This window comes from Chiloscyllium plagiosum, unplaced genomic scaffold (genome assembly GCF_037043375.1).
Source record: "Chiloscyllium plagiosum isolate Xiang-an unplaced genomic scaffold, Cpla_swu_hap1 HiC_scaffold_10, whole genome shotgun sequence".
NCBI lineage: Eukaryota > Metazoa > Chordata > Chondrichthyes > Orectolobiformes > Hemiscylliidae > Chiloscyllium > Chiloscyllium plagiosum.
The window spans coordinates 102,077,692-102,105,406 of record NW_028270148.1 but is presented as its reverse complement, the minus strand read 5'-3'; the positions used below and the strand labels follow the sequence as shown (position 1 = coordinate 102,105,406).

Below are 27,715 nucleotides of genomic sequence, written 5' to 3'. Positions count from 1 at the left end.
ATCTTAACAGTTCGTTAAAACAGCAGCTAAATGTGCTATGCCAAAATTTTGTAAGATGTCCTTTTCAGCTCAGTCACATGTGATTAAAAGAAAAAAGCTTTGTGACTGAGTTACTGAAGGAATATTTTTTCCCTCCTAAAAGACGGGATTGTGGTGTTTAAATATTTTCCTGAAAGGGAATGAATGAAGGCAACAAATAATAGTTCATTTAGAGATTGATTAGGGAACTTTGCAACACCTCAAATATTTATAAAAGCTCCTGTGTTATCTCACGTATGTTACTTCAGATTATTACTGCTGAATGGTTGTACATTTCACTGATCTGATATTAGTTTCAAGGCTTCATCTTCTGGAAGCAGAAGTCTTGTCAATACTTTGAGAAAATGGTGCAAAATAACTACACCTCATATTGTATCTCATTGTTTTGACTGTCAGTAACAATCTTCATAAACCAAAGTCAAGTACAATTCATAGTATAAAATGAAGATCTGTACCTCTTATTCCAAGACTGTACACCTTCGAGTTGGTCTTGGATCAGTTCAACCTATTTTTTTGGACTGTAAGAATACAAGACACATTAGCATCCTATAATTTTTAAAGTCCAGAAAACTTGAATGTTAACAACTTATAATGTTTTTCTTAAAATACCAAATTATGTAATTTTATTAACTGCGTTACTTTTCAGGTTCTTTGGAAGTCTTACATAGACTTTGAAATTGAGCAAGAAGAATACGAAAGAACAAGAAACCTGTACAGGTGCCTACTTCAACGTACACAGCACGTTAAGGTATGCCAGTTTATAGTTAAGACCATTATACTAATCTAGAATTGTGACACCCGTTATAAAATCATTGGCATTGGAGCTAAAGTAGACCATACAGCTCCTAGAGAGTCTGCTCCACCTGTTCATAAACATTTTGGCTGATTTTAGACTTTGGTTCCAATTTTTCATTAATTCTCAAATCCACTGATATTGATCTTAGATTTCAAGAATCTCCGTCTTGAGTATACTGAACGATTGAGCACCAAAGCCCTCTGTGTCTGAGAATCACCTTTGAGTGAAGCAATTTCACCTCATCTCAGTCTAAAATGGCCACCCTTATCCTGAAACTATTCTCTCTGGTTCAAGTTTCAGTAGCCAGGGAAAATAGAATCTTAGGATTCAAAAGGATGAGCTCTAATTCTTGAAGTATAGGTCCTTTGTACACAACCTCTTCTGATTGGACAACCTCGTCATCCCTGGAATTGAACTGATGAACATTTTTTGCATCTAGGTTCAGAATGATAACTTGCTTTAATAAATGAGAATTATATAGAGTCATAGAGATGTACAGCATGGAAACAGCCCCTTTAGTCCCAACTCGTCCATGCCGACCAGATATCCCAACCCAAGCTAGTCCCACTTGCCAGCACCCGGCAAATATCCCAGGACTTTGCCATTAAGTGTATAAGTCCTGCTAAGGCTTGCTTTTCAAAAATGCAGCATCTCACATTTATCGAAATTAAACTCTATCTGCCACTTCTCAGCCCATTGGCCCATCTGATCAAGATCTTGTTTTAATCGGAGGTAACCTTCTTCGCTGTCCACTACACCTTCAATTTCAGTGTAATCTGCAAACGTACTAACTATACCTCTTATGCTCGCATCCAAATCATTTATATAAATGACGACAAGTAGAGGACCCAGCACCGATCCTTGTGGCACTCCACTGGTCACAGGCCTCCAATCTGAAAAATAACCCTCCACCACCACCGTCTGTCTTCTATCTTTGAGCCAGTTCTGTATCCAAATGGCTAGATCTCCCTGTATTTCATGAGATCTAACCTTGCTTACCAGTCTCCCATGGGGAACCTTGTCAAACGCCTTACTGAAGTCCATATAGATCACATCTACTGCTCTGCCCATATCAATCCTCTTTGTTACTTCTTCAAAAAACTCAGTCAAGTTTGTGAGACACGGTTTTGCATGCACAATGCCATATTGACTATCCCTAATCAGTTCTTGCCTTTCCAAATACATGTAAATCCTGTCCCTCAGGATTCCCTCCAACAACTTGCCCACCGCCGACGTCATGCTCACTGGTCTATAGTTCCCTGGCTTGTCCTTATCACCCTTCTTAAACAGTGGCACCACATTAGCCAACCTCCAGTCTTCCGGCACCTCACCTGTGACTATTGATACAAATATCTCTGCAAGGGGTCAAACAATCACTTCTTTAGCTTCCCACATGTTTGAGGGTACACCTGATCAAGTCCTGGGGCGTTATCCACTTTTCTGCATTTCAGGACATCCAGCACTTCCTCCAATGTAATATGGACATTTTTCAAGATATCATCATCTATTTCCCTACATTCTATACCTTCCATGTCCTTTCAACACTAAACACTGATGTAAAATACAAGTTTAGTATCTCTCCCAGCTCCTGCGGTTCCACATAAAGGCCGCTTTGCTGATCTTTGAGGGGCCCTATTCTCTCCCTCGTTACTCTATTTGCCAAAGCTATCTCATGTGCCCTTTTTGTCCTCCTGATTTCCTTCTTAAGTATACTCCTACTGCCTTTATACTCTTCTAAGGATTCATATGATCTATCTTGACATATGCTTCCTTTTTCTTAACCAAACTCTCAATTTCTTTCATCATTCAGCATTCCATTCACCTACCAGCCTTTTCTTTCACCCTAACAGGAATATGCTGTCTCTGTACTCTCGTTATTTCATTTCTGAAAGCTTCCCATTTTCTAGCCAATCTGCGAACATCTGCACCCAATCAACTTTTGAAAGTTCTTGCCTAATACCGTCAAAATTAGCCTTCCTCCAATTTAGAATTCAACTTTTAGATCTGGTCTATCCTTTTTCCATCACGATTTTAAAACAAATAGAATTATGGCCATGACCCCAAAGTGCTCCCACACTAACACTTAACCCTTAACTCTATGGCAGTCCAGTCGATGTTTGGAAAGTTAAAATCCTCTACCATAACCACCCTATTATTCTTACAGATAACCAAGATCTCCTTAAAATCTGTTTCTCAATTTCCCTCTATTAGGGGGTCTATAATACAATCCCAATAATGTGATCATCCCTTTCTTATATCTCAGTTCCACCCAAATAACTTCCCTGGATGTATTTCCGGGAATATCCTCCCTCAGTACAGCTGTAATGCTATCCCTTGTCAAAAACACAAGTCCCCCTCCTCTCTTGCCTCCCTTTCTATCCTTCGTGTAGCATTTGTATCCTGGAACATTAAGCTGCCAGTCCTGTCCATTCCTGAGCCACATTTCTGTAATTGCTATGATATCCCAGTCCCATGTTCCTAACCATGCCCTGAGTTCATCTGCCTTTCCTGCTAGGCCTCTTGCATTGAAATAAATGCAGTTTAACTTACCAGTCCTACCTTGTTCTCTGCTTTGTCCCTGCCTACCCTGACTGACTTGCTTCTTTCCTCAACTGTACCAGTCTCAGATTGATCTCTTTCCTCACTATCTCCCTGGGTTCCACCCCCCCCCCCCCCCACCTTAATAGTTTAAATCCTCCTGAGCAGCTCGAGCAAATCTCCCTTCCAATTCATGTGCAATCCGTCCTCCTTGTACAGGTCTTCTACCCCAGAAGAGAATCCAATGATCCAAAAAATGTGAATCCTTCTACCATACGCCAACTCCTCAGCCATGCATTCATTTGCTCTATCCTCCTATTCCTAACCTCACTAGCTCGCAGCACCGTGAGTAATCCCGATATTACTACTCTCGAGGATCTCCTTTTTAAATTCCTACCTCGCTCTCTATATTCTCCCTTCAAAATCTCATCTTTTTGCCTTCCTATGTCATTGGCTCCAATGTGTACAATGACCTCCTGCTGGTCCCTCTCCCCCTTGAGAACATTCTGCACCCTCTCTGAGACATCCTTCTGGCCCCAGGAAGGCTGAAGTACTTCGTTCAAAATGTTAGATAATTTAATATTAGATAATTTCCTAATCATATGAATTGATGGCTATTAAAATCAAAGAATCACATTGTATAAAAATGTTAGGGGCAAAGCAATGCTTGGAGTTTTCATCAATGTAAAATCAAAACCAGAAAATATTGTTGTTACCGACAAGTGAATGAGTTGTAATCTAATTTTACTATTAGGTAACTAGTATACAGTTCCATAAATTTTACACTATCTGAACCTGATTGATTAGAAACTACTTTATAATTTTCTGCTATGTTACTTCTGAAATAGGCGCCTTTATCACATTCATTATTGTAGCAAGTGCCACTGTGGGACTGGAGGAAATAGAAGGAGATTTTTAATCCATGCTATTGTATTTTTGTGCTGTCAATCTTTTGAAATTACAATGACTGTTTCTGTTTCTGTAGGTATGGATCAGTTATGTTCAATTTGAGCTTTCTGTGGATGTGCCAGAACGCATATCCAGATGCCGACAAATTTATGAGGACGCCAACAGATCTCTACGGAACTGTGAGGAAAAAGAAGAACGACTCATATTCTTGGAGTCCTGGAGGGACTTTGAAACAGAATTTGGCACAGAGTCTTCACAAGAAAGAGTGCGAAAACTCATGCCAGGACGTGTCAAGAAGAGGAGAAAGCTGCAGGCAGAAGATGGGGTAAGGCAAAGCATCCGTAAAGTTGCTTGTTTTGGTGACAAAGGGGGAAATCTCATTGTTACTAAACTAATGGCCAAATATATAATTAACTATAAACCTGCTTAAGTATTGTAGAGAACTGCAAACGATTATGCAACAAATAGAGGTGAGACTTTTCTTTTAATTAAAGTAAATGTCCCTGAAATCTTGGCTATTTACCCATCTTATTTTGCAACCGATGATAAATTGTCTCTGGTTTTACAGAGGCTTAGTGCTCGGGAAACTTGCCTCTTTTCAAGGAAATGTAAAAATAAAGCGGATTAATTATTTTGGAATCCTGAACATGACAATATTAAACTTGACATGATTTCACTAAGTAACATTTTCCAATAATTTTCTTAATTTACAGACAGACGCTGGTTGGGAAGAGTATTACGATTACATATTCCCAGAAGATGCTGCCAACCAGCCAAACCTCAAACTACTTGCAATGGCCAAGCTCTGGAAGAAACAGCTGCACGATGAGAAAGAACCAGAAGATAATCCTGACAAAGATGCAGATGAAAATGAGACTGAATCATGATGTATGGACAATCTTTACAGAAACCTTCCCTGCTCTATTGCTGTTCATTTTTTTCACTTTTTTCCAAAATATTTTCTAATTTTTTTTGTACAATATTTCAAAAGCTAGAACTGTCTTCAAAGTGCTTATTAAATGAATTTTTGTACCCAAGGTTTATTTTTCTATATTTCTTGTGCTATGCTATAATTTCTCATTACTATTTTTAGTTGTGATCAGAATAACCTCCCAGCGAGATACTTTCTACAACCGACCCTAACCTGCTCATTGTTTATCTGTACTTCAAATTTGATCTCAAAGTTTTAAATTTAAGTGAGTAGATTTTAAACTCTCAGTATTCTGTTGATGCTTCTGAACTATGCGTGCAGTAACCCAACCACTGTGTTACCATGTCAATTCGTATAGAATGTCTAAATGGTCATCCCCTACTCATTCTTTATATTGGACTGCTCTGAATTCGACCACAGAAAAGTAGCTAAAATTAGGTGTTCTTCATCCTGTTCTCATTGCTAGTGTGTGGATGCTGTTTTCCTTACTGTGCAGTAAGTTCACTAGGAGCAGAGAAGATACAGTCAAAGCTGTGTCAGGGTTCAAGGTCTAGGAAAATTTGTATAAATCTTTACAATTTTGAGAAACTGTGTGAAGGCATCAGTAAACTTGGTTGTCGTCATCCCCCAGAATATTGAATTGCAAACTAATTATGTTTGAAAAACTGACCACTTTCATATTTGAAAAGCTGCAAAAAGATGGCTGTCCAAGGATCACCTGACTTCAGAGAGAACAAAAGAAACCAGAATTATGTTGATTCAATTACCATTCCTCAAATGCATTCAAAAAAGTCATTTAAAATTGCATGGGTCATTGAGATGCAAAGATTCTCAAAGCATATATGTTGCAATATGGAATATATACTTGACCTATCCACCTTAGTTGAAAAATGACTTTAAACTGATGATCACGTGATGAGATAGCTTCTGTTTGCTTTTAAAATTAAGCAAGAAGCAGTTTGCAGACAGTTCTATCAGAAAGCCATTAAATGAGCTGCAAGTCAACTAAGCCGAAAGATTTTTACCCCAACCTCTTCCAACCTCACATTCACCTGAGAGCCAACCTCCTGGAAATTCAACTATAGAAAGCCTCACAGTTTACTGAGGATCCTGTACTTCACAAGACCTTTACTTCAGCTAAAATATCAACTCAACAAAGAAACTACAGGCCTACCATGAAAAGTACTGAGATAATTGTACACTACTTTTTTCTCCATCTGCATCTACTGTGCAAGTTTTGTGAGTTGTGACATGTTTTTTAAAACATTTTAAACAAAGTTTGCTGGTGCAGTTGTTTAAATTGGAACAGTCACTCACTCAAGAGGGTAAGGAACACACCACCAATAGGTGAGCAAGAAGACATTGATAATGGTGAGGTTCCCAATTGATAATATTTTAGATCTTGAATAATTTGTAACTAGATTGACTGTTTGTTTTCACAGTCGTCCATGTTGTGGTTCTGTTCGCCGAGCTGGGAATTTGTGTTGCAGACGTTTCGTCCCCTGTCTAGGTGACATCCTCAGTGCTTGGAAGCCTCCTGTGAAGCGCTTCTGTGATCTTTCCTCCGGCATTTGTAGCGGTTTGAATCTGCCACTTCTGGTTGTCAGTTCCAGCTGTCCGTTGCAGTGGTCGGTATATTGGGTCCAGGTCGATGTGCTTATTGATTGAATCTGCGGATGAGTGCCATGCCTCTAGGAATTCCCTGGTTGTTCTCTGTTTGGCTTGTCCTATAATAGTAGTGTTGTCCCAGTCGAATTCATGTTGCTTGTCATCTGCGTGTGGGGCTACTAAGGACAGCTGGTCGTGTCATTTCGTGGCTAGTTGGTGTTCATGGATGCGGATCGTTAGCTGTCTTCCTGTTTGTCCTATGTAGTGTTTTGTACAGTCCTTGCATGGGATTTTGTACACTACATTGGTTTTGCTCATGCTGGGTATCGGGTCCTTCGTTCTAGTGAGTTGTCTGAGAGTGGTTGTTGGTTTGTGTGCTGTTATGAGTCCTAGTGGTCACACTAGTCTGGTTGTCAGTTCGAAAATGCTTTTGATGTATGGTAGTGTGGCTAGTCCTTTGGGTTGCAGCATGTCCTCGTTCCGTTGTCTTTCCCTTAGGCATCTGTTGATGAAATTGCGCGGGTATCCGTTTTTGGCGAATACATTGTACAGGTGTTGTTCTTCCTCTTTTTGCAGTTCTGGTGTACTGCAGTGTGTTGTGGCCCTTTTGAATAGTGTCTTGATGCAACTTTTGTGTGTGTTGGGGTGGTTGCTTTCGTAGTTCTCTGTGTGTGGCTTTCCTGTATACCTTTGTGGTGAATTCTCCGTTAGGTGTTCTCTGTACCATCACGTCTAGGAATGGGAGTTGGTTGTCCTTTTCTTCCTCTCTAGTGAATCGGATTCCTGTGAGTGTGGTGTTGATGATCCAGTGGGTGTTCTCTATTTCTGTGTTTTTAATAATTACAAAGGTGCCATCCCCGTATCTGACCCAGAGTTTGGGTTGAATTTGCAGTTTGTTCTAATCTTGGCATTACTGCTTCTGCTATGAGTCCAGAGATGGGTGAGCCCATGGGTGTGCCGTAGATTTGTTCATATATTTGGTTGTTGAATGTGAAGTGTGTTGTGAGGCACAGGTCCAGTAGTTTGAGTATGCCGTCTTTGTTGATAGGTTCAACGTCCTGTTGTCTTCTGTATGTCCAGCAGGTTGGCTATTGTTTCTCTGGCTAGAGTTTTGTCGATAGAGGTGAACAGAGGTGATAGAGCCAGGGAATTCCTAGAGGCATGGCACTCACCCACAGATTCAATCAATAAGCACATCGACCTGTACCCAATATGCAGACCACTGCAGCGGACAGCTGGAACTGACAACCGGAAGCGGCAGATTCAAACTACTACAAATGCCGGAGGAAAGATCACAGAAGCGCTTCACAGGAGGCTCCCAAGCACTGAGGATGTCACCTAGACAGGGGGCGAAACGTCTGCAACACAAATTCCCAGCTCGGTGAACAGAACCACAACGAGCACCCGAGCTACAAGTCGTCCATGACCAAGTACGTTGAACAATGATAAAATTCCACCACCACTTTCATCCCTTGAGCACCAAGTAATTGTATTTTGCAAGATGTACATTACTTGGACAAATAGTTCCTTCCCTCTTACTCCCAGATAAACATTAGTTGTACTTAGGACATCAGAATAATAGATTCCAATCTATGTTTGGAGAAACAGTGTCAATTAAGGCATTTCACCATACCTACTGTCCCAAGTTGAACTTGGTTTCTGTGCAATGAAAGTTGCATCTGAAAGAAATCTAGGATCTGACTTAGAGCTCCAGACATCCCTCCGTATCTTCCTACCTATTGCTCACCTGATGGTTTGCATTGATCTTAATAGGCTTTGCATGTAAATTAATCATTGGAAAACACAGGTGATTTAATGGTGGCTAATAGTTAGTCTCTTCCATCATTGAGGATGGTGATATTTGTAGAACCTCCTCTAGTGAGTTCTTTAATTGCACACCACCATTCATGACTGGATGTGGCAGGACAAGGATGTTACCAGGGTTGGGGGTTTTGAGCTACGAGGAGGTGCTGAATAAGCTGGGTTTTTTCTTTACCCCAGAGCATCATGTGCTGAAGGGTGACCTTATAGAAATTATAAAACCATGAGGAGCATGGATAGGGTGAATAGCCAAGGTCTTTTTTTTTCCCCCACCCAGTGTAGGGGAGTCCAGCATCTATGACTGTAAAGCTCAAATCTGATCTGTTGGTTGTGGAATCACTTGTCTGTCACTTGCTGATTTATGCTGTGTGGCATGCAAGTAGTCTTGTTTGGTAACTTCACCAGGTTAACATCTCATTTTACAGTATGCCTGCTGCTGCTCTGGGCATGCCCACCTGGACACTCCATTGAACCAGGATTGATTCTCCTGGCTTGATAATGGTGATTGAGTGGGAGATATGCTTGACCATGAGGTTGTATATTATGCTGGAGTACAACTCTGCCCACAGCACCTCAAGGAGGTCCAATCTTGAGTTGCTGGAGCTATCTGAAGCCTGTCCTATTTGTCACAGTAATAATGCCACACAACATGATGGAGGGTATTCTCAATGCAAAGGCAGAACTTTATCTCCACAAGGACTCTCACAGACAGATGCATCTGCAGCCAGCAGACTGGTAATGCTGAGATCAAGTATGCTTTTCTCTTTGTCCCGGTCTAGCAGCAATGTCCTTTTGGACTCGACCAGCTTAATCAGTAGTACTACTGCCAAGTCATTCTTGGTAGTGGACAATGAAATCCTTGCCATGTCTGTCCTGCTGTTGGGACAGGACACAGCCAGAGATGGTGTCTCAGATGTATGACTATGTCAGGCTGTTGCTTGACTAGTCTGTGAGACACCTGTTCCAATTTTGGCACTAGCTCCCAGATGTTAGGAGGCCTTTGCAGAGTTGGCATGTGCAGTCAAAAATTGAAAACCTGCCAGTTCTGTATCCAAATGGCTAGTTCTCCCTGTATTCCATGAAATCTAACCTTGCTAACCAGTCTCCCACAGGGAACCTTGTTGAACGCCTTACTGAAGTCCAAATGGATCACGTCCACCTCTCTGCCTTCATCACTCCTCTGTTGCTTCTTCAAAAAAAACTCAATCAATCTTCTCTCTAAGTCCCAATTGTGTTTCATATAGTCGTGTTAATTCAACTGCTATTCCAACATATTTTCCCAGTCTCCAATATCTGTCCATGACACCGTGCAGGTACCTTTAACCAGGCTTCTCTATTGATGAAGCTAACTCTGTGTGGGATGCTCTGAATCCTTATGTAGGCAGCACTGGTTAAAGATGGCCAACTTAAAATGATGCCTTTATTTGTTCCCATCCATATATTGGTAAATGACAGATGTGAAGAATTGCAGCTTCATGGACATGCTGATGGTGCTAAACTAACTACATCATAGCACAGCACCTTATCTCATGTTTTTATCTTTTTGCCCTCTTTCCTGCCACTGAGTTTATTCATCTGTGAAATATCGGCCAATGTGAACCGCCCCATTTAACTGCCCACACATATTCTAAATTTAACCATCTTCATAAACATTTTGCCAATGAATTTTGCCCATGAACTATCATAGTGTCATAGAGATGTACAGCATGGAAACAGACCCTTCGGTCCAACCCGTCTATGCTGACCATATTTCCCAACCCAATCTAGACGCACCTGCCAGCACTCCACCCATATCCCTTCTAACTCTTCCTATTCATACACCCATCCAAATGCCTTTTAAATGTTGCAATTGTACCAGCCTCCATCACTTCCTCTGGCAGCTCATTCCATACACGTAGCACCATCTGCGTGAAAAAGTTGCCCTTTAGATCACTTTTATATCTTGCCCCTCCCACACTAAACCTGTGCCCTCTAGTTCTGGATTCCCCCACCCCAGGGAAAAGACTTTGTCTATTTATCCTATCCATGCCCATGATTTTGTAAGGCTCTATAAGGTCACCCCTCAACCTCCAACACTCCAGGGAAAACAACCCCAGCCTGTTCAGCCTCTCCCTATAGCTCAAATCCTCCAACCCTGACAATATTCTTGTCAATCTTTTTTGAACGCTTTCAGGTTTTACAACATCTTCCCGATAGGAAGATCAGAATTGCACACAATATTCCAACAGTGGCCTAACCAATGTCCTGTAAAGCCACAACATGACCACCCAACTCCTGTACTCTGACCAATAACAGAAAGCAGGCCAAACACCTTCACTATCCTATCTACCTGCGACTCCACTTTCAAGGAGCTATGAATTGCACTACAAGGTCTCTTTGTTCAGCAATACTCCCTAGGACCTTACCATTAAGTGTATAAGTCCTGCTAAGATTTGCTTTCCCAAAATGCAGCACCTCACATTTATCTGAATTAAACTCCATCTGCCACTTCTTGGCCCATTGGCCCATCTGATCAAGATCCTATTTTAATCTGAGGTAATCTTCTTCGCTGCCCACTACACCTGCAATTTTGGTGTCATCTGCAAACTTACTAACTGTACCTCTCATGCTTACATCCAAATCATTTACGTAAATGACAAAAAGTAGAGGACCCAGCACTGATCTTGTGGGCAGCGTGGTGGCACAGTGGTTAGCACTGCTGCCTCACAGCGCCAGAGACACGGGTTCAATTCCTACCTCAGGCGACTGTGTGGAGTTTGCACGTTCTCCCCGTGTCTGTGTGGGTTTCCTCCGGGTGCTCCAGTTTCCTCCCACAGTCCAAAAGATGTGCAGGTCAGGTGAATTGGCCGTGCTAAATTGCCCATAGTGTTAGGTAAGGGGTAAATGTAGGGGTATGGGTGGGTTATTCTTCGGCGGGTCGGTGTGGACTTGTTGGGCCGAAGGGCCTGTTTCCACACTGTAATGTAATCTAATCTAATCTGATCCTTGTGGCACTCCACTGGTCACAGACCTCCAGTCTGAAAAACAACCCTCCACCCCCACCCTCTGTCTTCTACCTTTGAGCCAGTTCTGTATCCAAATAGCTAATTCTTCCTTTATTCAGTGAGATCTAACCTTGCTAACCAGTCTCCCCTGGGGAATCTTGTCAAATGCCTTACTGACATCCATATAGATCACATCTACGGCTCTGCCCTCATCAATCCTCTTTGTTTTATTGAAGAAGTAACAATCAAGTTTGAGAACATGATTTCCCACGCCCAAAGCCATGTTGACTATCCCTAATCAGTCCTTGCCTTTCCAAATACATGTACATCCTATCCCTCAGGATTCCCTCCAACAACTTCCCCACCACTGACGTGAAGCTCATTGGTCTATAGTTCCCTGGATTGTCCTTACCACCCTTCTTAAATAGTGGCACCATGTTAGCGAACCTCCAGTCTTCCGGCACCTCACCCTGTGACTATCAATGATACAAATATATCAGCAAGAGGCCCAGCAATCACTTCTCTAGCTTCCCACAGAGTTCTAGGGTACACCTGATCAGGTCCTGGGGATTTATTCAACTTTATGCATTTCAAGACATCCAGCACTTCCTCCTATGTAGTATGGACATTTTGCAATGTGTCACCATCTATTTCCCTACAGTCTATATCTTCCATATCCTTTTCCACAATAAATACTGATGCAAAATACTCATTTAGTATCTCCCCCATTTCTACAGCTCCACACAAAGGCCGCCTTGCTGATCTCTGAGGGGCCCTATTCTCTGCCTAGTTACCCTTTTGTCCTTAATGTATTTGTAAAAACCCTTTGGATTCTCAACTCTATTTGCCAAAGCTATCTCATGTCCCCTTTTTGCCCTCCTGATTTCCCTCTAAAGTATACTCTTATTGCCTTTATACTCTAAGGATTCACTTGATCTATCCTGTCTATACCTGACATATGCTTCCTTCTTTTTCTTAACCAAACCCTCCATTTCTTTAGTCATCCAGCATTCCCTATACCTACCAGCCTTCCCTTTCACCCTGACATGAATATACTTTCTCTGGATTCTTGTTATCTCATTTCTGAAGGCTTCCCATTTTCCAGCCATCCCTTTACCTGTGAACATCTGCCCCCAATCAGCTATCGAAAGTTTTGCCTAATACCGTCAAAATTGGCCTTTCTCTAATTTAGAATTTCAATTTTGGTCTTGTCTATCCTTTGCCATCACTAGAATTATGGTCGCTGGCCCCAAAGTGCTCCCCCACTGACACCTCAGTCACCTGCCCTGCCTTATTTCCCAAGGGTAGGTCTAGTTTTGCATCTTCTCTAGTAGGTATATCCACATATTGAATCAGAAAATTTTCTTGTACACACTTAAAATCCTCTCCATTTAAACTCTTAACACTATGGCAGTCCCAGTCTATGTTTGGAAAGTTAAAATCCCCTACCATAACCACCCTATTCTTCTTACTGGCATAAATATTTGAGAACCTCCCGCTATATAATTGCCCCAACATGAAAATCCCTGCTATTCCCCAGATACTCACCTTGGTTCCTGCACTCCCTTAAACAGCATTTGTTAGTCACCCCAATGGAGAACACTGCCTATCAAGAGGCCACGTCCAGCATATGCAAACTTGAGTTTGAGGGACAGTAACCTATATGGTCTCCAGTGCATGAACTCACAATGAACGAGCTCAGTCTGTCAAGGACACTTCCTGACTGCATATATAATTACAGAAGATGACTATTACAACAAGTACAAGCTGAAATTATCAGAACAGTGCCCAAATAATAATGGACGACAACTACCACCTCAAAAGTTTCATGCCAATATCCTGATCAACATGAGAAAAATGAGTCAGAGTTTTTTCTAAAAGTTGCATTTATAGTGCCTTTAAGGTGATATATTCTATCAAGGCATTTCCAGAAAGCTTTTTAAAATATAGTATGGAGGCATGAAAGGAGGTATTATGTCCAAAGGCTTGGTCAAAGAAAAACAAAGTAAAGAATTGGGAGAAAATTCCACAGCAAACAACTTAGGCACCAATTGTGGAGCCATTAAAATCAATGACGCTCAAAAGGCCAGAAATAGAAGAACTCTGATATTCTGATCGATCATAGAGCTGGAGGAGTTTACAGAGGTAAGGGGGTGCAAGGTCATAGAGATGTTTGAAAACAAGGAGGAAATCACTGAGAACCAATGTTAGTCAGCAAACATGGTGGAGGCAATGTGAACAGGATTGTGTGTATTAGGTCATGGGCAACAGAGGGTGGACAACCTCATGCTGACCAAGGGTGGAATAAGAGTGGTCTTACAGGAATGCATTAAATCAAGTCTGTAGATTACAAAGACATGAATGCCAAGAGATTAAAATAAACTTCTTACGTAAGGTTTGAGGCAGCAAAGTTCATCGCATCAAAGCATTCAATTTTTTTTTCTCCCGTTGGCACATGTTCAAACAGTGCAGTTTCAAATAAGTATCAAAATAAAATCTAACATTTGGCCTTAACTACTTGCTGCATGTTTCACAACAGAGAACCTTGAGGAAAACAGTGATTCAGGATTTTATCATCATAAAACTGGAATTATTCTCAGGAAAAACTATAACATTAAACCAAAGCAGATTCTGTACACATATCAATTTTAAGGTAAACATTTATTTTGACAATTGATTACAGCACCATGTGTTACAATAAAACTGAACAAATATGAATCTTTTAAAGAAACCCTTATCTGGTTCAAACAAGCGATCTTGTGACGCCCTCCCAACCTATTCCCCACACTGTTACATGTCAGAAGGTGTCTCTCATCTTCCCTTGCCCCACCCCTCTCATCCCAGTTGTAAGCTGGAATACAGCAAATGAAAATTCAATTGCTACCTTCTGTTAGACAGACTGCTGCGCTGTCTAGTTAATAGCAGAAAAAATAAAAGTAAATCTATAAGTCCATTAAAGAACTCGAAGTTTTGAGAGTGTAAAGTGCCAACATTATCAGTACAAGTTCTTCAGAGAATACCTTTCCTGTTGACAAAAACAATATAATTACATTATACACAGTGTTTTCATGTAACACCGGTGTTTAAAATTAAGCTCCACTGTTAACATTCCCAACAGACAACTCGGGTACTTTTCCCGGAAGTACTGAGACTTTACAGGAGCTGCCAATAGTATTCAAACATATTCTGCATATCACTAAATTGACAATTTAAATGTTACACAAACATTTATGAAGTACACATAAGATTGCTTTGCATCCATTCTTAATGTATTTAAAGGACTATTATCAACTAGGGAAAAAAATACACTAAACTCAAGTGTTTCCTGATAAAGCTGTGGCTCTTGGGCTATAAACCAAATGTGAGATACTGGTCTCAAATTTCTCTTTAAAATATAACAATGTTTAGTCAAAGTATTGAAACTGTCAGCACTATTTACAGTCAAATAGCAAATGCTCTTATCTTTAATAAAATATTCAGTATCTTGAAACATTTCTCAGCATTCTCTCATTAAAACAATAAAAGTATATATAACTTTTGGTTTATACATTGCCCAACAACCACAGCTTAAAGTTATTCAATATCTTCAGGTCTAACTGGATGAGGAAGGGGTATTATTGATTTCTTCTCTGTATCTCTTGATAAGGCTTTTCTCATATCTGTTACAGAAAGGAAAAGCATAATTAGAGAAGTCTTACTAAAAACAGGCAACTTCATAAAAGTTGCTTAAAACGATTCCTTAAAAATGCAAACCATAAAAACACTCTCTCAGCTGCAAGGTGCTTTAAAACTGGCTGCCACTTGCAGAAGAATCATAATCGCTGGTCACTTCAACACTCAAGGGTTCTGCATATTTGTAATTCAGTGAGATAAATACCCACTACTAAAATGGAAAAGAACTTCACTAAAATGAAAAGCACTGGAGAGAAACTCTGATATATCCTGATTTTTCATACTCAATATTAAACCAATACAGAAAATAATCAACACAACTCTTACACTTAATCTTTCTCAGTTATCACTGTTACCAGTGTTCTATTTTAAGTATATTTCACAAATCCATAAGCATACCATAAGCGTCTTCATCTGGTTCTCCATTGCTAGCTGAGTAATACTCTATCACAGTCCGGTAAACACTATAGCCAAGTTGTTTGTACATGTTTACTGCCACTTGATTGGAAACTCGTACAAATAGATCCACAAAGAATCCACCTTTTCTACAATAAAAAAAATTAAAATTGTTCATCAGTTCCTGACAATTTAAAATGCATATTTGATATCAAATTAATTGTTAAAATAGGAACATCAACCTTTCAGATATTTCCTCCAGCAGTTCCATTAGTTTAGCTGCTAGTCCCAAGCGTCTAAACTCTGGGGCTACAGATAAGGCTGTTACATGTCCATGCCATTCCTCTCTTGCCACTGATCCTTCAGCTTTCCCCATAACTGAAAAAAAAATTAGATGGCTTTTTTAAAACTCTCATTACACACCATCAATGTAATTTACACTAGTTTCAGATCCCAACAAACCTCTCACTCACTGTATTTCATAAATTAGTGTCTCATTTCACATTACGAGATCTCTTTATCCAATTTCTACATTTTGCAAACCTAAGTAAAGCTTCAATACCCTAAGTACTGTTAGTAGGAGCTTACTGTGGGCAACTACAGTGTTTTCGCTATTTTCCTTCCACACAATATGGACATATTTGAATCAGTTTCCAATTTCTTTTCAGAAATAATGATACCTTTCAAATATTTCACCAGCAGGCTTGGGACTAATGAGCCATGTTGAAAACTGTAACTACCATAGACTGGTGCAGGTGAATGTGAATGCAAGTAGGAGAAGCAACATTAGGGTCCAGACAATATACTTTGGAAATACTTCCCTGCCAATTTAACTGCTTTGAATCAGCTAATTAATATAGTAAGTCACCTACATTTGAAGACATTTGAGCCCAGACTATGATGTTATGCTACTTTCTTAATACTCAAATATATGTAGAAATATTCAATGTTCTCTTTTGATTTAGTTAAACATTGAAAAATGCTTCTACTAAAAGTATTTTATAAAATGCAACCCAAAGTTCTCACATTCAAATTAAAAGTAATATGGAAACAAACCTGGTCAAGAGGAATGCATACAATTTGAAATTGACATTTCCAGGTGAGTTCAAATGATTAAAGTTATGTGCTTCTATTAACTAGACAGCAGAGAAATGCTTTGCATTAAGTAGAGGTTGATAAGATCGAAGAGATCCTTTTCCTAAAAGCTGCAAGCAAACCTTACATGACACTTAAAAGGAAAATACTTAGTTTCCATTTTTAATTTCCCATGCTAAATTCAAAGCATTTCTATATACTAACAGATGTTTTTTATTAAATTAGAGGACATGCTACGTTATAAGGTTAGGACAATTACTTCACTTAATTTTTAAGATTAAGATGTGTGACTTTAAGGCTAAAAAGTCTAATTACTGCTAAGTATCTGCTGTGTGAAGTCAAGCACTTAACTGTTGTTCAGAATGCAGGTCACATCAGGACTGTTTGTCTTTCAAGTAGAAGACTGCTACAGTCAATTTAAAAGCTCCACATATTCTCACTCTTGAAACAAATGGGAGCTTTTCAAACATTCCAAATGACTACCTTTATTTGTACTTTGCCCTAAAATATGTGCGCTGTCACTGGACTGATGACATAAAAATGAATATAATTGGTAAATTACTGCTGACACCACTAATGGCCATTTCAGATGATTCCACAAAGAAAGGAACATTATTCCATATAAAACATAGTTATTTATATAATGAAGGAGACAAAGACTAACTGCTATTAGGTTAGCACAAGAAGAATATATACAAATATCACTTGGCAAACAGCAGATATTCTTACTAGAGTAGAGTATTTTCTGTTCTGGGAGAACTTTAATTTCTTTACTTTTTTTTAAAAAAGTGTCAGGGAAATGTAGTGCAGTCGAAATAACTGCTAAATACATTAAATAGATCAAAATATATTTGGCATATCTAAACAATACAATGATCAATTGTAGGGAAGAAAGTATAAGTCACATTAACATAACATTACAGCCACTATTGTTGGACAATTAACATTCAGGAATGCTGAAGTCTAGAACTGGAGGATATGTCATTGGGCTGAAGGTTAGACATGTAGCAAAATTGTGGAGAGATTTAAAAACCAAGACGACTATTTTAGAATTGAGACGGTGCTTAACCGGGAACAAATGTTGGTCAGCAAGGTAACAGGTAGATCAGACTTGGTATTAGTTAGGAGTTTTAGGCAGTAAGGTCATATGTGACTCCAGATTTATGCAGTATGGAAGTTGGAAGACAACTAGGAGCACACTGGAATGAAGGGCTTTTACCCAAAACGTCAATTTTCCTGCTCCTCGGATGCTGCCTGACCTGCTGTGCTTTTCCAGCACTACTCTAATCTCCAGCATCTGCCTAGTACACTGGAATAGTCAAGTCTAGAAATAATATAGCATGGTTGAGGCCTTAAGCAGCAGATGAGCTGAGATAAGAGTTTGTTGTTACAGAGCAGGAAATTAGCAGTCTTAACAGTATTACAGACATGTGGTTCGAAGCTCATTTTTTGGGCCAAATACAATAACAAGGTTGTGTACAGTTTGAAATAAAAACAGAAATTCTGGGGACACTCAACAGGTCAGGATACACATGGAGCAGAAAACAGAGTTAGTAATGTAGGTGGATGGCTTTTTATCAGAATTGTAAATAGATTTGAACAGCCTTAGAAAGCTGTCAGGGAGAGGAATGGTGTCAATAGTTAGGGAATGAGGTTTGTTTTGGAGACCAAAGATAATGGATTTGGCCTTCCCAATATTTACAAGGGTGAAACTCCTGGTTATCCATACTGGGTACAGGACAAGTGTAACAATTTAAAGAAAGAAGTGGGGAAAGAAATGTTATAGCGAGGTACAGCTGGATGTCATCAGCATACGTGGAATTTGACACACCGTTTTCAGATTATACCACTGATGGGCAGCACGCAGATAACAAACAGGAGACAGATCCTTAGACGAAACTAGTGATATAGGCAGCGAGAAGCTATTGCAGACAATTCTCTAGATAGAAATGTATGGAAAAGGAAATGAAAGCAGGCAAGTGCAGTCCGACACAACTGCGGAGAGGAGTCAGGGTGCTCGGTCAATCCAGATAAGTCAAGAAGGATAAGGAGATACAGTTCACCTTGAGCGGTTCACATGGGATGTCATTTCTGAACTAGAGAAGAACCATGCCAGTACCACGGCAAGGGTTCAAATTTAATCAGAGGTTCAAACATGGGGTTCTGGGAAAGATGGATATGGATTGGCAACAGCATATTCAAGGTCTTTAGACAGGAAAGCAAGTCTGGAGATGAGGGAGGTAATTCTGCAATGAGGGAGAGAGTGAAAGCTTTTTTATGGGGATGATGATGGTAAGTTTGAAGAGGAAGACAGTATTGACGAAGAGCCATTAACAATCTCACCTGATATAGGTTGGGCGAGGGAGGGGAGAATGATAATCCATCATTTGATGGGAATAGGGTCAAGAGCAGGAGATGAATCTTGTGGACAAATGAGCTCAGATAGAACATGAGGGAAAATAGAAGAGAGAAAAAAACATATAAGTTCAGGGTTAAGGATACAGGGAACATTAGCAGAAACTTGGCCCAGAGGATTTGGAAAGAAAACAGTGAAGGCAGTGGAGAAAAGAAGCAATGGTATCTTTGCATTTGAAAGCGACTGCAGAATAACCAGTTTTGGCAAAGGAGAACAAGACCTGCGAATATTTTAAGTAGTCTACCCAGATCTGACAGTGAATAGTTAATCCATTTGTCTGCCAAGTCTATTTAACTCTGGATCCCTTGGACTAAAGAAAATGGAAATAAAGGCTTTGCAGGTTAAAAACAACCAAGGTGAGATAAGGTAATAACTCCAATTGAAGTTAATTGTTTAGATAAGGCTGGTTTTGAAGAATAGCATCTGCAACATTATTACAGCACATTAATTATGTTCAAATAGAACATTAGGATTTACATTTTTGAATCAAGTCATAGTAAGCATAAAATGTAACTATTTAATCTAATTGAAAGGCACATTTAATATCAGAAAACAAGTTTTATATGGCATGTGTACAACGTATTAGCGAACATGATACTGGATCCTTACTGTATCCCATTAACTCTCCTCCAGGCGCCTCTGCAACAATGAAATATTCCGGCCAATGAGCCAGATACTGTAGGTAGAAGGGTATTCCATACTATGAATCACTTAAGAAAATTAACCACAAAAACTAATATAAAAGGTAAAATTATAATAGTCAATATAGTTTATAATAAATCAACCATACAAAAAAATACATTCCATAAATATAAATTTGTTAAAGTTCGCAGGCTTTTTATACGTGATAGGAAGCTATTTCAATGCAATTTTTCAGTCCAAACTAGTCTCTCTCCTTTCTGATTTCTAAAATAGCAAATGCTCCTGTTTCCCTACCTCAGATCAACACACAAGAGATGGCGACATAGCAGTAAGATCGTTGACCTATTAATCCAGAGACCCTTGTCAATGCAAGGGGGCAACTTTTTTGAAATTCTACTACAGCAGCAGGTGGAATTTCAATTCAATTGCTAAATCTGGAATTGAAAACTTGTGTCAGTAATGGTGACCATGTTGTTGTCAATCTGGTTCACTAATATCCTTTAAAGAGGGTAATGTGCCACCTTTACCAGTCTGACCTACATGAGTTTAGACCCATAGGCTGACTGCTAGCTCTGCTCTGAAATGGTCTAGCAAGCTATTCAATTCAAAGATCAGGGAATGGCTTCCAAACACATGCTGTTTGGTGCTTGTATTTTCAAGAGTTTGTATTCTGAAATGGTAAAAATCAATGCTGAATGTAGTGTAAGTTCAATGGTAACCTAGAACTTTTAACTTCAAGAAATCTGCCATTCCCTGTCCCCAAATGGTTAGATGTCATGGAACCAACTCTACGCTGAATAAAGAATCACAATGCCATACAAGTACAATTTCTCCACGACTAAAGCTCGAGTGAAATGCTTTGGTAAACTATAGCTATACAGTATGTATGAATGCACAAAGTCAAATGAATTTTAAAAGTTCCACTGGACCACAAGGTGAAAGGAACTATACCGAATGGCAAAATGTTATTTTATAGCACAACTTTTGAAGGTTGTAAGCACTTATGACATCAACTAATGATGACTTAACAATTTCAACTAACCAGAAAGACAAGTATTCTGAGTCCACCGATCACTCATCAAGCACATTATTTATGTTAAGAAACCAGAAATAAACTAAACATGAACATAAAAAATTCTTAATAACGACCAAATAAAAGAAAGGATTAGCGTATTCTGCTCAATGGCACTGCATGTTACATTAAACCAAAATTCCCCACAGGAAACCAAAGTGGTAACAGATGGGTTCAAGGATACGGTTTCCGTTAGTGGATCCAAATTTCTGCAAAATGAAGAAAAACAAATTATAAAAGGTTCAGTCTCCTATTTTAAATATTAAGCAGTATTAGCTCTAAGTAAAGCTCACAACACTTTCATCACACAGGTATCAGTATCAATAAATAAATCTTGAAATAAACCAAATTATTCTGGTCAAACTTTTGGTCAACAAACTCAAGACAATTCAACACAATAAGGTAAGGTCTGTGAACATCATGCAATGAATGAATTGTGTTCAGCAATACTACTGGGTCACATATTTTGACAGGCATTAGGTAGGGTTCACAAGTGGCCTTCAGCTGGGATTACAAGTTCGAAACACTTTAGTTTCCTTCCTTCCTGATTGGGCACAGAGGAACAATGAACTGAGATGAAGGCTGGCATTCACCCCCTCGAACCTGTCCTGCCATTTGATAAGATTATGGCGGATCTGGTTGTGGTCTCAACTTCACTCCATGTCTTTCCCATAACCCTCAACTCCTATCTATTAAAATCTCACTCACCTTTCCTTAAAGACAGAGAAAAGGATTCCACAGGTTAATGATACTCTGAATTACAAAGAAAACTCACTTCACTTATCCATATCTCTTTGCAGAATCTATCTATTTCCCCATCTCAATGTCATCAGCAACTTTAACTACCACATATTTGATCCCTTCTTTGATACAGATTGTAAATGTTTGAAACCCCAAAATTGATCGATGTGGCACTCCGCCAGTTACAGTTTACATGTCAGCACTCTCATCAGTGCCTAGTTTCACACATTGGGGCTCATCTTCAAAAACAGGCACTTGATATTATATTCCACACATATCCAAGGAAGGAGCATGCTTCATACCAACCAATATCTCTTGCTGACACTTCTGAACAGCTTTAGTGATTTCACCTTCCAAGAAAACCAAACGCAAAAGTTGAAGAAAGTTTAATTGTATACTATAACATGATTTTTCAACAGGAGCACAGTATTTTTGAGTATTATGGGAAGCTATGTCAATGATATGCAACTAATTCAATTGCCTGGCTACTCTGCATAGATACAGTAACACATTCTAGACATCAGCAATGTACTGCAGCGAAAGAATTCTGTACTTATTCCTGTGTGCCCGTGTATTCAGAATAAAAGTATTCTTGGATACACATATTTAAGGGTATAGCAATTAGTTGTGTAATTTCTGCAGGATAAGAGCAGATTCAGTTTTATGAAACAGAATAGTTCCCAACACAAATTGCCCAAGTACCTTAAGCATTTTGATTTTTACACTCCCATTGTTAACATATTTTGAAAAGTTGTGTTTAAAGGAATTGGTTTGCAGTGACATTTAATAGACTGAGGAGATATGGAGTTTTTTTTTAAATGGTGATTGAAAGGATATTTGAGATTTTTTTTAAAAAGGCTCATACTGGAAATCATGACTTAAGTTTATTGTTTGGACATATTCACTGAAAAATGACATTCCTGAGGTTATACTTGTAAGAAATTGTGGCTATTTGGTATTAGCTCAGTGTGTGGTGCTGGTAAAGCACAGCCGCTCTGGCAGAATCCCAGGAGCAGGAGAGTCGACCTTTCGAGCATAGCATCAGGAATGAGGCACTTATGCTCGAAACGTTGCCTGTACTGCTTATCGGATGCTGCCTGACCGGCTGTGCTTTTCCAGCACCACAGATTTCGAGTCTGATCTCCAGCATCCGCGGTCCTCACTTTCTGCTACTGAAATTAGTCACCCAACACAGCCACCTGTTTTGAAAAATTTTCAGAGAATCCAATTAGAAAGTTAAATATGATACAGCTATTCTCCTAGGTTTCTGAAGAATGTTGTCTTAACATCTCCTGAACAAAGTGCCTCTGAAATTATCCCAGTAACAACCATATGTGGATGTAAATTTACTTGCTGATGTGGTAGATTTGTTCTCAGAGGTTTTGCCACCATGCTGGGTAACATCATCAGTGAGCCTCCGATGAAGTGCTAGAGTTCTGTCCCGCTTGCTATGTGTGTCTTGGTCGGTTGTGGTGGGTGATATCACTTCCGGTTCTTTTTCTGAGAGGTTGGTAAATGGGATCCATTGCAATGTATATGTTAATGGAGTTCCAGTTTGAATGCGAGGCCTCTAGGAATTCCCATGCGTGTCTTTGTTTTGCCTGTCCCAGAATGGATGTATTGCCCAGTTGAACTGATGTCCCTCTTTATCTGTGTGTATGGATACTAGTGATAGTTAGTCATGTCTTTTGGTGGCTAGTTGGTGCTCATGTATCCTTGTGGCTAGTTTCCTGCCCATTTGTCCAATGTAATGTTTGTTGCAGTCCTTGCAGGACATTTTGTATATGACATTCGTTCTGGCGGTTGTTGGCATGGGGTCCTTTAAATTCATCAGGAGCTGTTTCAGTACGGTGGTATATGTTTAGTAACAACTGTCTCTGCTTTATGACCCATCTACATGTGCTGGGACACCAGCATCTGGATTGCTTCATGTTATATTTTTCCCCACAATTAACTATTATTTTGTTGAAGCTTTTCTGTGCATTTGCTGTCTGCAGAGGAACCTTTTTTAAATTTTGCTTTCACTGATGTATGGATGTACATACATGTGTTTTAGGCTATTTAGAAGGGTAGAGATTCATACTGTCATATTCAAAGCTGTGTGTTAATAACATGCATTTTTATTGAGTAAGTATTGCTTTACAATAAATCAATAGATTCATTATCTATTAAAAGAAATCCATTTGACAGATTTGAATTTGGAAATAGATAGATTAGTATATATACAATTGGCCGTAGTGATACAAAAACAGAAGAAATTGCTAGAAAAGCAGCATCTGTGGAGAGAAATCAGTTAACATTTCAGGTCCAGTGACCCTTCCTCAGAACTTGGCCATTTGGTAACTCTTTTTCAAACTGTACATTGCACTCGCGCAGAAATTGCTAGAAAAGCAGCATCTGTGGAGAGAAATCAGTTAACATTTCAGGTCCAGTGACCCTTCCTCAGAACTTGGCCATTTGGTAACTCTTTTTCAAACTGTACATTGCACTCGCGCAGACTAGTGGAACTTCAGAACAATACTATATACATACCCACCTTGGTTGTAACAAAATATTACTGTACATTATTTAGAAACAAACTCATATGTTGCTGTATCTGTTCGTTAGTTCTATTATCATCATAGAATCCCTACAGTATGGAAATAGGCCATTTGGCCCAACAAGTCCACACCGATCCTCAAAAGAGTATCCCACCCAGACCTATTCCCCTACCCTATTGCTCTACATTTCTCCCTGATTAATGCACCTAGCCTACACATCCCTGAACACTATGGCAATTTAGCTTGGCAAGGGACACATGGTGGCCCAGGAAAGACCTCCATTGTGACCAGCATACTATGCCAGCTTGTTTTGTTTTACCCTTCAACAGCACTAGCAATTTATCATGCAGTTCCACTCCATTGCCTGCCCTGACGTCCAGTTCTGTGGGACTAGCCTTGTGTGGTGCAACAAGCTCAACTCCAAAGATTTTTCATGCCCCGCCAAACAAACAGTCAACTCAGTCACTAATAGTAGGCCCTTATACATTTTTTTCCACATGTTGGTCTTGTCACTGTCTCAGACTTTCACTCAAAGCGAACAATTCTGAGTACAATCTTAAAGTTTGGTTCAACCTTCACATCTGCTCAGTCACCAAAATGCTTGTTTACACCTCTGCAACATTACCAGCCTTCATACCAACTTCACTAGCTTCTGTCATCTTACTCAAACTTCTCACATCAACTATGCCAATTCACTTTGTTGATGTTTCTTCATCTATTGTTACTGCATGTTATTCCACTCTCTATTAAAAGATCCTGCATCATGTAATGCATTAATGAAAACAGATTTATATTTTTGGGAACCAGAGACCAAAAATTTAAAGCAATTCATAAAAGAATCCAGAGACAAAGCAAGGAAAAGTATTTCATGCATAGCATGATAATAATCTGGAAATTGATACTGACAAGATTGGTGGAAACAAATTCAACATCTTTCAAAAGGGAAATGGAAAATATTTGGAGATGCAATATTAAAAAATCTATGTGAAGAACAGGGCAGGAGTGGAATTGGATAAATATGGCAGTGTGACAGGCCAATTGTCCCTGTCTCATTGATCCATTGCTAACAATTCAGCACATTAGCGCTATAGAAAGTAAGTATAATCAATTTTCAGATAGACAGATTTGTAATCAATAAGGGAATTAAGGATGCAAGGGAAATGCAGGAACATGGCGTTGAGTATTGTCAGGTCAAGCATTATCTCATCATTAAAAACCACACAACACCAGGCTATAGTCAAACAGGTTTATGTGAACTATAACCTGGTGTTGTGAGACTTTAACTTTGTCCACCGCAGTCCAATACCAGCATCGCCACATCATTATCTCATTGAATGACAGAGTAGGCCATATAGAGAGAAAGTGAGGGTGCAGATGCTGGAGATCAGAGCTGAAAATGTGTTGCTGGAAAAGCGCAGCAGGTCAGGCAGCATCCAAGGAACAGGAGAATCGACGTTTCGGGCATAAGCCCTTCTTCAGGAAGTAGGCCATATAGCCTTATAATCACGCTTGTGGCCCTGTATATTTCACTTCGTCAGATATGTGGAACAGTCCATCTTCCGCAGCTACACTGGTACCACCCCCACCTTGTCCTCCGCTACATCGATGACTGTATCGGCACTACCTCGTGCTCCCACGAGGTGGTTGAACAGTTCATCCACTTTACTAACACCTTTGATCCCGACCTCAAATTTACCTTGACCATCTCAGACTCCTCCCTCCCCTTCCTAGACCTCTCCATTTCTATCTTGGGCGACCGACTCAACATGGACATTTACTATAAACTGACTGACTCCCACAGCTACCTAGATTACACCACCTCCCACCCTGCCCCCTGTAAAATTACCATCCCATATTCCCAATTCCTTCGCTTCCACCATATCTGCTCCCAGGAGGACCAATTCCAATACCAAACAACCCAGATGGCCTCCTTCTTCAAAGACTGCAATTTCCCCTCAGACGTGCTTGACGATGCTCTCCACACATCTCCTCCGCCCTTGAACCCCACCCTGCAATCACCACCAGGACAGAACCCCACTGGTCCTCACCTACCACCCCACCAACCTCCAAATACATCATATCTTCCTTCGTCATTTCCGCCACCTCCAAACAGACCCCACCATCAAGGATATATTTCCGTCCCCTCCCCTATCAGCGTTCCGGAAAGACCACTCCCTCCGCGACTCCGTCAGGTCCACACCCCCCACCAACCCAACCTCCACTCCCGGCACCTTCTCCTGCAACCGCATGAAATGCAAACCTTGCGCCCACACCACTCCCACTTACTTCCCTCCAAGGCCCCAAGGGATCCTTCCATATCCATCACAAATTCACCTGCACCTCCACACACATCATTTACTGCATCCACTGCACCCGATGTGGCCTCCTCTACATTGGGGAGACCGGCTGCCTACTTGCGGAATGTTTCAGAGAACACCTCTGGGACACCCGCACCAACCAACCCAACCGCCCGGTGGCTGAACACTAACTCCCCCTCCCACTCCGCCAAGGACATGCAGGCCCTTGGCCTCCTCCATCACCAGACCATGGCCACACGACGGTTGGAGGAAGAGCACCTCATCTTCCACGTAGGAACCCTCCAACCACAAGGGATGAGCTGAGATTTCTCCAGTTTCCTCATTTCCCCTCCCCCCACCTCGTCTCAGTCCCAACCCTCAGACTCAGCACCACCTTTTTGACCTGCAATCTTCATCCCGACCTCTCTGCCCGCCCCCCCCCCCCACCCCTCTGGCCTATCACCCTCACCTTAACCTCCTTCCACCTATCGCATTCCCAACGTCCCCTCCCCAAGTCCCTCCTCCCTACCTTTTATCTTAGCCTGCTTGGCACACCCTCCTGAAGAAGGGCTTATGCCTGAAATGTCGATTCTCCTTCTCCTTGGATGCTGCCTGACCTGCTGCGATTTTTCAGCTCTGTATATTTCACCCCATACATTAGAAACATTGAAAACAGCAGCAAGGAGTAGGCCACTCGGCTCTCCCAGCCTACGCTGTCATTCAATATGGTCATCCAACTCAGTCTCCTGTTCCCGCTTTCTCCCTGAACAATTTAATCCTTTGAGCCCTAAGAAGAGCAACATTCCTGCCATCCTGCAGTTTGCTCACATGTTGTTGAAGCGAAAGAGGTCATCACAACAAAACGCACGTAACGTGGTCATTTCCGCAGCGCGCGTCCCAGCCTCTCCCCTTTCCTCGGGATACAAGCGGAACTGACGCAGCACGCCAGCGACGTAACGTCCGGCCCCAGAATGGGTCACGAAGGCACCCCGCTAACGGTCAGAGTCCTGACCCCGCCCACTCCACATCCACGCGCCTGTGCGCTCCAATCACCGCGCCAGTACCGCCCCGACTCCAGCCACGCTCCGCTCCATCGCCACTCAGCCCCCCCACGCGATGGCAACGCCCCCATCCTCCACACACACAAGCTCCACCTCCAGCACCCCACTACAACCCCGCCCACTTCCCGCCCCTCAGCTTCTGGACCGAATCAACAAC

The 27,715-nt window shown here is 40.7% G+C and overlaps 2 protein-coding genes across 3 annotated transcripts in view; one reads left to right on the top strand and one right to left on the bottom strand.

Annotated features, from left to right (window-relative positions):
• Nucleotides 1-5,319, top strand: part of crnkl1 (crooked neck pre-mRNA splicing factor 1) — a 37,124-nt gene extending 31,805 nt beyond the window's left edge. Inside the window, exons 12-14 of the mRNA XM_043696526.2 lie at nt 686-787; nt 4,359-4,607; nt 4,996-5,319. Coding sequence (XP_043552461.1) covers nt 686-787; nt 4,359-4,607; nt 4,996-5,169 — 525 coding nt within the window. The 3' untranslated portion in view covers nt 5,170-5,319. The remainder of the gene's footprint in view (nt 1-685; nt 788-4,358; nt 4,608-4,995) is intronic.
• Nucleotides 5,320-14,268: 8,949 nt separating this feature from the next.
• naa20 (N-alpha-acetyltransferase 20, NatB catalytic subunit) lies at nt 14,269-27,456 on the bottom strand. 2 transcript variants are annotated; one of them, XM_087991612.1, is made up of 6 exons: nt 27,326-27,456; nt 21,104-21,128; nt 19,815-19,905; nt 15,937-16,072; nt 15,698-15,843; nt 14,269-15,285 (listed from the first exon to the last, which is right to left on the bottom strand). In XM_087991612.1, the coding sequence occupies exons 1-6, from the start codon at nt 27,376-27,378 to the stop codon at nt 15,200-15,202; spliced, it is 537 nt and encodes a 178-aa protein (XP_087847738.1). In that variant the 5' UTR covers nt 27,379-27,456; the 3' UTR covers nt 14,269-15,199. The 2 variants fall into 2 exon arrangements, with proteins under 2 accessions (XP_087847738.1, XP_043552459.1); XM_043696524.2 differs by lacking the exon at nt 27,326-27,456 and adding an exon at nt 24,197-24,240.
• Nucleotides 27,457-27,715: the final 259 nt, after the last annotated feature.